This window comes from Puntigrus tetrazona, chromosome 22 (assembly GCF_018831695.1).
Source record: "Puntigrus tetrazona isolate hp1 chromosome 22, ASM1883169v1, whole genome shotgun sequence".
Lineage (NCBI taxonomy): Eukaryota > Metazoa > Chordata > Actinopteri > Cypriniformes > Cyprinidae > Puntigrus > Puntigrus tetrazona.
In genome coordinates this window covers 4505111-4515329 of record NC_056720.1, presented here as the reverse complement: position 1 = coordinate 4515329, position 10219 = coordinate 4505111, and the positions used below count along the sequence as shown (strand labels likewise).

The window sequence follows — 10219 nt, the reverse complement described above, 5'->3', positions numbered from 1 at the left end:
GAGCTTTGTAACGACACACTGGGAATGATTGCATTTCAAACAAAAGAAACGGCAAAGATAGCTACTTGCAGCGCAGCCAATGACCTCTAAAGCTGCGTTTCACCGCAGAGTCTGACTTCAGCACAGCAACATGGCTTTGCCCTACTTTCTTTTCTGTGACTAAGCTAACTTTGTCATTTCAGAATAGCAAACCCATTTATGCAGTTAGAACAGTTTACATATGATTTTAAACAAATTAGACCACACCAGATGCATAACAGCTAATTCACGATATGCAATAAGTAGAGAAATCAAATAAATAAATAAAACGCTCCTAAAGACAGCAGCATGTCAGAAAGTGTCAATCAAATTAAAGACGTGTCATAGTGTGTTTTACTTTGGCTTGTGTCCTGAAAGTCACCATTGACTGTTTTTATATGTAAAAAAAACAAAACAAAAAAAACATCTGATGCTGCAAACTTCAATCGGCAAACTTCAATAACGTCTGCAACGACTTCTTGCAACTTCTTACCGTTTTTCTTGTTTTTGGTTTAAAAGATGCTGAATCAGTTGCGTCTTCCTCTTGGATCTCAACTGCATTGACAATAATACACTCGTGTTAGCTTTTATATATTGAAATGCATCTTAAATATTTGTATAGTTGAATTGTTTGTCCTCCTGACCTGTTTTTCTACGGTTCTTGCAGATGCAACACATCACGGCTGCAGCTACAATCAAAAGAAGTCCAGCAGCAGCAGAGATCAACACTATGTGCAATAAAGGTAGGCCTGGAATCGACAAATGAGTGAATATCTGATCTGCAACAAAGACTATTAAACTCGATAGGTCAGCTAGGTCAGTTAATCATCATTAATATCAACATCAACATACCTGCATGTGGAGAACAGTGTCTGCTGATGTCCAGATGTGTGGTCTGGTTTCTGATGGGGTTGTTGATCACACAGCTGTAGGTGTTTTTATCCTGATGTTCCACCTCCAGAGGTAGAGAGAGACTGATGCTGAGATCAGACACACTGATGCTGGACAATAAACTGTTTCCTTTGTACCAGGAGAGAGTCACATGACCCACGTTCACCGCCGAACACAACAACGAACAATTCTGCTGTGATGAAGATGATGGTGATGATGATGATGATAGATTTAGTGAAAAATCTCTGGTAATGTTAGGAGTCGGCAGACGAGCTAAAAAAACATGAAAGTAAATGTAAGATCCGTTGACGGTCAGTAAACATTTCTTTAAAATGAACTATAAAATAGACATTTTTGAAAATAGTTGAATGAATATTAAGGACTCAGAACAAATTAAGATCAAATCAACAGCATTGGCTGCATAATGATTACCACAAACAAACAAATATGATTCATCATCCCTTATTTTCTTTTGAAACTGAAATGAAGGTTATGTTGAGGTGTCTTCAATGGGCGTCAAACCAGAAATATTAAAATGATAAACTAAACAACTGTAAAATTGTCTCATTTTACAACTTTCTGTTTGACAACAACAGAATAAACCCTAAAGTGAAGGGGAAAGAAGTTTTTTAAATAATAGGCTACATTAGTTTTAATAGAATTGTTAACATGTTTTATGGAATTACAATTTCAGCTTTAAAATCCTTAAAGAAAAATCACCGACATATTTCTTTTAACAAGTCAAAAAAAATAATTTTATGATAAATCAAGCTTATGTGACAAATTATGTCTAGGAGTATTTCAGGCCAAAATATCAATTTAATAAAACAGCAATGTCTTCGATGTCCGTGCGTCTCAACTCACCATAGACATAAATTGAATGACTGTATTTTTGCGAAATGAAATTTTTTGATGGTAGAGTCATTCCACTTATCTGCACTTCATAGAGTCCTACGTGTAGAGTTGAGATGTTCGTGATGGTCAGAGATCCAGTTTCCTTGTCCAGCTTCAGTCTGTCTCTGAATCTCCCGTCAAGAACATCATCATATGTGAAGATTCCATAAACTCTGCTGATTTCGGCTATCATTGACCGTTCCACTCCATAATTCCACATTGTGCTAACTTCTTCAAATGTTTCACTAACGCCAGTGTGCAGAGTAACAGAATCTCCCTCCATCACTGACACAGTCTCTCCAAACACACCTGAAGAACAAACATTTTACACAGATTAATGCTGGTTTAGAAAGCCTGAAACCAGTTTGTAACAGCAGCAAAGACACTAAACAAAATGAAAGTCGACATCTGCTAAACGCCTTCCGTGAGGTAATATTTTTATATTTGGCTCACTATAACAGGCTCACAATAAAACAGACCTAATTCCAAAGAATCCTTAGAAATAAAAATAAAAAGAAGCTGTGAAAATGCATCTGTAACTCACCGGTCAGACAACACAAGCAGAACAAAACAATCGTGAAAAACATTTTCCTCAGTTCTTCAACAAAAACTCTGATCTAATAAGACCTTTTGATACCACCGAGTCCACCCCCAACAGCGTTTAACCCTCCTAGTTCACACACACACACACACACACACACACACACACACACACGTTATGACACAATAGTGTGTTTCCCTTTTGCGCCATTAATTGCGATTATGGAATTAAGCATGCACTCTTTATCTTAGTACATTCATTTTGTAATTATTTACTACATCCTGCAAAGTGAACCACAAGATCGCATAACTGTATTTTCAAAAAAGGGCCCTTGGAGGCTCCAAAAGGACCCCAAAGACCCAAATGATATAAGAAGATTATGTTACTGAAATGCACACCAAAATAATTAGATAAATTCAGAATTCATGCAGTATGTGTAGCGTACAGTAGATAAGTTCAAGCTCATCAAGTCCACAAAAAAATGAACCAACGTTGAGTTGACCACTTATGTTGGACCGACTGCAGTACACAGATGCATTCAGAATAACTAAAACACACACACACCAGATCAGACTCACACATGCTTACTGTACGATTCCTGTATGTCAATTGTATTTTTTGTTATGCGGTCTTCATCCGTCAAAACTTTACCAGTGAGATGCTATCTAGACGTTATTATATCCAGTTTATACCCAACTTCTGTGTCAGCCGCAACACAATGATACGTTTTCTGAGTGTGTTTATGCTTTGATTTGAACAAAAACTTTGAGTTTGCATCCAGCTGATATTCTCCAAAACGGCGCTACAATGACGTGGAAACACACAGAGGAGACACATTACTGAATGCGGTTGTTATTTTTATTTTCTTCGTATTTGTATGGTTTTATTTCTAAACATTGATGGTTTCTGCAGTTTCTGAAGACTATCAAATATGAGAGCACAGAAGAGTGAAAAACTGCAGTTATAAATCTTGCATAACATTGCATTTTTGTAAATGGTGAAGAATATCCATCTCTCAACTGAGGGGTCCTTGACACGAGTCAAACTGAAAATGTGCTGCGGTCTGATTTTCTTCAGAAGATGCGTTTGATCTGTTTGGGTAGTTAGGCAGCTTGTGCAAGAGAACATCTGTTTGATGTCTGGTCTGCAGGCGAACGCCGTCTTCCTGTCATGAACCTCGCGGCTCGACTTCACAGAACGGCTTCAGAGTTTTTCAACCGTCAAAAAAGAAACTCCAATCAATCATTGGAGTTGTATCTCAGCAGAGGTGTCTAATAGCCTATGAAGCATGGTCACAGTCTTATAACAGAAAGGTTTCTGAAATGTTATCGTTTTTTATGAAAAGGGAAAGGTATTTTTTTTAACTTTAAAAGCAAAGATGAGTTTCTGCGAGAAACATTCAAACTAATGTGCCCGTGTCAACTTAACAGTTTGCTCGGTTCCTTAAAAAAAGAGACTCCGCCCACATGCTGATCACATCTTTTCGGAGATGTGAAACGGAATAAAAACATTGCTTTATTTTTTTGTTTTTCAGATGAAACCGTGATGAAGCTCTTCTTTGTCGTCGCAGTGTTGGTTTTAGAGATCGGTAAGTTACGAAGCCTGCATCCTCAGAAATCGCTCGACGTTATTTCCGCTTTCTTAACGGTGTTTTAAGATCTTCGCGCCATCGCCTGATTTCGGTTTCGTTTTACCACTACCATAAACACATAAAAAGGGATATGAAACAGTGTATAGTGACTAACCCTAACCCTAACCCTAACCTCGTCCTTCAATATAAATACCTGAATTTAAATCTCCAAATCAGTTAAATAATGTAACGTAATGCAACGTTTATATTAAGTGTGTAAAAGCATATTAAACTGCCAATAAGAGTTGGTGCTTTTTCAATGCAGCGGTCTTTTCTGTCACAACAGCAATAGAAACGTTTGAAAAAAGGTTATAAAGAGAAAAAAAGAGCGGGTTCAAATAGTACGTCGCGTTCTCGTTACCTTGGAAACAGGAAGACTATACAATTTTTTTTGCAGTGTTTTCTTACTGCCGAAAAGAAAAGGTCTGCCCTGTCGCTAAGTCAACATCTTTGGTCTTTGCCAAAAGTTTTGACCCAGACATCTTTACTTGAACAGTTTGTGCGCGTGCGCATAACCAGCCCTGCTGTGTTTCCGTCAATAATGTCACCACAAATGAGGAAATAAATAACTGATTCAGCATTTACTTCTTCATGTCAAAAGAATGAGCATGCATTTATGCACACACACACACACACACACACTTGCCTCACTCTGCGTGCATGACAGATTACCTTAACAGGCTTCTCACATTTTTATTTATTTATTTATTTATTTATTTATTTAAAGCAAGCCTGATGCAGAGAACTTCTGTTGGGATGGAGGTTTGAAGTTCACGAGCACACAGACCCAGATTAAAAGTTGCCTTTGTTTGGTGTATCCTGAGGACCTGGATACATTCCTATCAAATTCTCTTCATGGCCTTGCTGCACATCAAGAACCGTTTGTGACATGACTTCCTGTTAGTTGAAACATGCTTTTGCAAATGTCATTGTTTTTGTAAAACAATAAATAAAAAATGCCCGAAGATGAAGCGATGCATTTAGTTTTGCGCTATTTTATACACTGAAGAATCTTCACAATGACGCCATAGAAGAACCATTTTCGGTTCCACAAAGAACCATTCGGTCAAAGGTCCTATGAAGAATCATCTGGGGTTTTTATTAGAATTTGAAGAACCTTCTTTTACCACAAATAACCTTTTCTAAAACAGCAAGGTTCTCCAGATATTGGTACCTATGGAACGATTTATTTTTTAAGAGTGTAATCTTTGTTTACAAAAAGGAAAATAAAAGCATTTTATGCTCCTTTTATACGTCTGCGCTCTGTTTTTGGGAGTGCAACTAAATGGTCAGGATACAAACAAAACTGAAAAATGCTTGACCTGGCTTTCATGTAAACACAGTGAACATTTACATTTAGTCATTCAGCAGACGCTTTTATCCAAAGCGACGTACAAATGAGGATGAACATAGCAGTTTAATAGCATAGCATAGCATAATAGCGTATTAATAACATATTAGTGATTTTTCTGTGTTCAAATACACAATTCTGTCCCAGTTTATTTTGCAGAGACAACTATATAGAATTGCTTGTTTTACACAAAAACTGCATCAAATGCATAATTGCTAATGGTTTTGAGGCACTGCGGAGAGAAGTACTTCATCGTTTGTGATTAGTCAGACTTAACATTGGGAAGAAAAATGAATAATAATTAAAAAATATATATATAATATATATATATATATATATATATATATATATATATATATATATATATATATATATATATATATATATTACATATATATATATTGTCTATACTGTAGAATGATGCAAATCTGTTTTTGTAAAGGCTTACACTACAGTCGCCATTGCTTTCTTAAAAGTTATTTATAATGAACATTTCATTTCTCATCCAGGCTTGTCCAGTGTTGTTGCAGGCAGTGTTTTAGTGTTTGTGACGGAGGGAGATTCAGTAACTTTATACACTTTTGTTGTAACAAACCAACACGAAAAGATTAAATGGTATTTTAACGACACCCGCATCGCGCAAATCAGCGACTATCTCAGTAAGACCTGCACGGATGTTCAGTGTAATGAAGGCACTGAGAGATTCAGAGACAGACTGGAGCTGGATCCTCAGACTGGATCTCTGACCATCATGAACATCACAAACACAGACTCTGGAGAATATAAACTACAGATCATCAGCAGGAACAGCATGATTGAAAAGATCATTCGAGTCGATGTCCAGAGTGAGTCGTTTAGTAAAGGCTCAGGTTTTTCAATGTGAATTACTTGAGTTCAGAGTATTGTCTCGTCACAGAAAGCTGTTATGCTTTCCTTTCCTAGTTCTCATTATTATATTTTGATCTAACAGTGATGGATCAAATGAAAACCAAGTCACTGAAAGAGGGGGAATCTGTCACTTTACACCCTGGTATCCGAAAGAGCACAAATGATTTGATGACGTGGTATTTCAATGCTGAAATCGCTAGAGATCCCATCGAGATCTCTACAGGTGATGAGTTCAAGGATGCTGATGGGAGGTTCAGAGACAGACTGGAGCTGGATCCTCAGACTGGATCTCTGACCATCACGAACACCAGAACCACAGACTCTGGAGTTTATCATCTAGAGATCCTCACCAACAGCAGCAGGATCCTTCGTCAATACAGCATCAGAGTCATCAGCGAGAAGAGCCTTAGCGGGACCGACTCTAGTGAGTATCTTATGTATTATTTGTTCACTCAATATTCAATAAAGTCTTTAATGATAATGACTTTTTTTCGCATCAGGTAGGATTGTGATTCTTGTTATGGTATGTGTTGGATTTGTTCTGGGCGTTGTGTAACAGGTAAGAGTTTCTGGTTGTGCATTTTCTATATGCGCATATGTGATGTCATCATTTCAAAAATACGTGTTGAATATTTGATAATACTGCCCTTTGCGAGTTGTATATGCAAGATGTTTAACAACAAAATTAGTAATTACTTATAAAAACATATATGCATTCTTCCTGAAAAGTTTGGATTATTTTAAATCAAAGCATTGAACCTGATGCATTACTGTACTACTGAAGATGACGGTGTGTTTTGGTTCAACACATTCAGACTGTGTCTTGCTGTGTGTGTGTGTGTGTGTGTTTCTGCAGCATCAGTCGTGTTCATTTCTCTTAACTTCTGTGAATGTTTTCTTATAGGATACTGGTGTCTGTTCCGAGGGTCTTAAAATATTCAAACAGCAAACAGTGCTCTGTAATTGCTCAGCAGGCGTTATGAGCAATTGGGTCATTTACGGTACAAATGTAAAATTAAATGTAAAAACGTTTAACTGCTGTAAGCCTGTTAAGTTTTCTTATTATATGCGACCACAAAACCAGTTGTAAGTTCCACATGCATATTTGTAGCAATAGCCAAAAATACACTGTATGGGTAAAAAAAAAATAATATTGAAATGGAAACTGGTTTGTCATTCACACCATATTTTATATATATATATATATATATATATATATATATATATATATATATATATATATATATATATATATATATATATATATATATATATATATATATATATATATATATATATATATATATATATATGTGTGTGTGTGCACCTTCTGTAGCCAATTATGTTTTAAGCTCATTTTGATCCTCTAACTCTAGTACTGTTCATTCTATTTAAATTTTATTTAATATATTTATCCATTTTTTAATAAAAAAAATGCTATTTACCCTATCAATTGTGTATTAAAATGGTTATTTTTAAACTTAACCATGTACTATGTACACGTAGAGTATTGCACTGGGCTAACTTGTTGCTCTTTTGTTGGTTTCGATTGCTTCTGTTGTCTTCATTTGTAAATCCCTTTGGATAAAAGCATCGGCTAAAATCATTTAACTTTCCTTTGTGTTACGTAATTTCTTCTTAGAAACAATGCGGTATGTTATTAACAGCATATCTAATCGAATTACCTCATATTGAAGACCTGTGTAGTCGGTCGCATTACGCTTGTAATGTAGATCGTATATGCAAAATATGCATTTGTTTAAATTTAATTGTAAACGCCAAATGCTAACGATGCATGTTCTAAGTGAATCCTGGAAATGGGAACTCGGCTATCTGTTTTGTGCCTGTACTCAAAGATTATTCTTTTACATATCCAGTAGAACTAGCTACTTTTGGGCGAATAATCGTTTAAATAAGTCGCAAGTAGCGACTCTTGCTTTTCTTTGTTGACACCTTGGAAACAAAACCATCTCGAAAACAAAAAGGGTGTAAGTGTATGTACTTTTAATAGTTCTCTATGATGGTGTTTAGGCATTTCACACAGTAATGTTCCACTGAAATATCATTGTTAGATTTGAGAGAATGCGTATTAGACTATCATCGACATCTAACAGTAGGCCTCGGCCTACGTTTTGCATTAGCAGAAGTGGAAAAAGCCTTCCAACCACATATTCTCACCTCAAACGCGCATCGACCAAATGGAGCGAACAGCGATATAGGCAGCCTTGTACACATGCTGTTGAAAAACAGATTATATATCAAATGAAAAACATCACAGCACTCTCAAACTGAGCTTTTAGTCCTAGTTGGGATGCTGTGGAGCCATATCATGTATGTAAATGATTACATCATGTCAGAATTTCTGTAAAGTTCAGGTAGGTTGTGCCTGTGGAAACTCTCAACCATCTCAAAGATCACATACTAAACCCAGATAACAAGTTATAGTTTCATTTTCTTATGCGGATTGGTGAATACTCTGTGTGAGTTTCTTCTGCGGTCTGTAAAAAAATAAATAAATTAAAAAAAAAATCACACAAGATACAAAAACAATTACCTACATTTCTTTAAATGAATTTGATTTGATTTTAAATAACTGAAAGTGCATAAATAACAGCAGAAGCAGATGTGTGTGTGTGTGTGTGTGTGTATGTGTGATTATTATTGTTATATTTATTATTTTTGAACATTATTTTTTATGGTCTATATAATGAAATGTAAAGACAAAAAATATTTTTCATTTCTAAACTTTTTTTCTCTGGTTTTAAGAGGTTTTAAAGCACAATAACACTTACCCATTTCGGTTTATTTCGCATGTATGAATATTGGATCAGCGTAAATGATCTCTGCTTCATTTTCAGTCGCATAAACATCTATAATGCAATAAAATATATACAACTTAAATGGCACCATAGTTTGTCATACAGGTATACATAGTTGCATCTCAATAAATTAGAATGTCATTTATTTCAGTAATTCAGCTCAAATTATTTCAAAAAACAAATTATTTCAAAAACAATTTCCATAAATTTAATACTGTTCATGGTTTAAGTAAAACAAAGTGATATTATTTCTTGTCTCTACCCACCATAGACTGAAACACTAAATAATTTCGATATCAGATTTGCTCCTCTTCTTTGTACTTTATAAACACCTGCATGTTGAGTTGTGATGTTCATGATGGTCAGAGATCCAGTTTGATCGTCTATTTTCAGTCTGTCTCTGAATCTCTCATCAGAAACATCAAATGTGGGGAAGACTTTAGCCCCTCTACTGATTTTAGCTATGAGAAAGTTTTCAACCCCAAATGTCCACAGTATGTCTTCGTAGTCATGTAAGTAGTAAGAAGTTCAGAGCGACAGAATCTCCCTCCATTGCTGACACTGACTGCGTTTTATTAGTCTCAGAACCAGACACACCTAAAAACATGAAAGGATTTCAAAACACAATTTGTGTCGATTTAGAAAGCCTGAAATCAGTTTGCATTAAAATCAGTGACAGACACAATAAAATGAACAGGTGAGCACCATGAACTGATTTGATTGATCTGGGATAGAATCATTAGGAAATATAACTCACCAATCAGACTCCACCTGGACAAACAGAACAAAATAAGCTTGTAAAACATTAAAAAAAAAGTCCATGGTCCAATCTTTCCACTGCAAATGATCTGTGTGTTACATAAATCCTCTTCTGGCTCTTGAGACTTGAAATGTAAAAAAAAAAACTTTATAATTCAACATTGCTTTAAAAAGGCACCCGTCTAACTGTAAGAGGAGTGCATTAGTAAAAGAATAAACGAGTTGAAAAACAGGTACGTTTTATTTCCCATCCCTCATTGCAGGTTTTACTGAGGTGTGATACACGACACATGAAGTCAAACAGAAACATACTGTGGTCGGATTTCCTCTCTATGAAGCTGCAATCGGTTTGATGGACGAGCTTTTGTTTCGGTTGTATTAGTTTGTAGGCGTAGGATATAAGATGGTGGTTAACATGAAGAAGGGCT

General features: G+C 35.8%; 2 protein-coding genes and 2 long non-coding RNA genes across 7 annotated transcripts in view; 2 read left to right on the top strand and 2 right to left on the bottom strand.

Moving 5' to 3' along the window:
• LOC122327600 overlaps positions 1-802 on the top strand; it is a 4666-nt gene extending 3864 nt beyond the window's left edge. The window contains exon 4 of the long non-coding RNA XR_006247680.1: positions 686-802. This is a non-coding gene — a long non-coding RNA (uncharacterized LOC122327600). The remainder of the gene's footprint in view (positions 1-685) is intronic.
• LOC122327452 (SLAM family member 5-like) overlaps positions 1-5293 on the bottom strand; it is a 5822-nt gene extending 529 nt beyond the window's left edge. Inside the window, exons 1-5 of one of the 2 annotated variants that reach the window (XM_043222835.1) lie at positions 4336-5293; positions 1774-2112; positions 871-1182; positions 663-767; positions 512-573 (exon numbers count right to left, since the gene is read on the bottom strand). In XM_043222835.1, coding sequence (XP_043078770.1) covers positions 512-573; positions 663-767; positions 871-1182; positions 1774-2086 — 792 coding nt within the window. In that variant the 5' untranslated portion in view covers positions 2087-2112; positions 4336-5293. Of the gene's footprint in view, positions 1-511; positions 574-662; positions 768-870; positions 1183-1773; positions 2113-2347; positions 3065-4335 lie in introns of those variants that run through there. The other variant, XM_043222834.1, reaches the window with a different exon arrangement.
• Positions 3854-7409, top strand: LOC122327512. Its single transcript, XM_043222930.1, has 5 exons — positions 3854-3932; positions 5835-6170; positions 6296-6637; positions 6714-6772; positions 7118-7409. The coding sequence occupies exons 1-4, from the start codon at positions 3890-3892 to the stop codon at positions 6767-6769; spliced, it is 777 nt and encodes a 258-aa protein (XP_043078865.1). The 5' UTR covers positions 3854-3889; the 3' UTR covers positions 6770-6772; positions 7118-7409.
• Positions 7410-8200: 791 nt separating this feature from the next.
• LOC122327579 lies at positions 8201-10188 on the bottom strand. Of its 3 annotated transcripts, none has more exons than XR_006247651.1 (5): positions 10104-10188; positions 9790-9916; positions 9299-9629; positions 9006-9083; positions 8201-8711 (listed from the first exon to the last, which is right to left on the bottom strand). It is a non-coding gene; the product is annotated as an uncharacterized LOC122327579 (long non-coding RNA). The 3 variants fall into 3 exon arrangements; XR_006247650.1 differs by having other exon boundaries at positions 10029-10143; XR_006247649.1 differs by having other exon boundaries at positions 9790-10144.
• Positions 10189-10219: the final 31 nt, after the last annotated feature.

Bases quoted from the DNA above. Each gene is read 5' to 3' on its own strand.
- LOC122327512 (XM_043222930.1), top strand. From the start codon at position 3,890: ATGAAGCTCTTCTTTGTCGTCGCAGTGTTGGTTTTAGAGATCG. The intron at 3,933-5,834 runs GTAAGTTACGAA...TTTCTCATCCAG, and splicing joins AGTGTTGGTTTTAGAGATCG to GCTTGTCCAGTGTTGTTGCA. The intron at 6,638-6,713 runs GTGAGTATCTTA...TTTTCGCATCAG, and splicing joins CCTTAGCGGGACCGACTCTA to GTAGGATTGTGATTCTTGTT.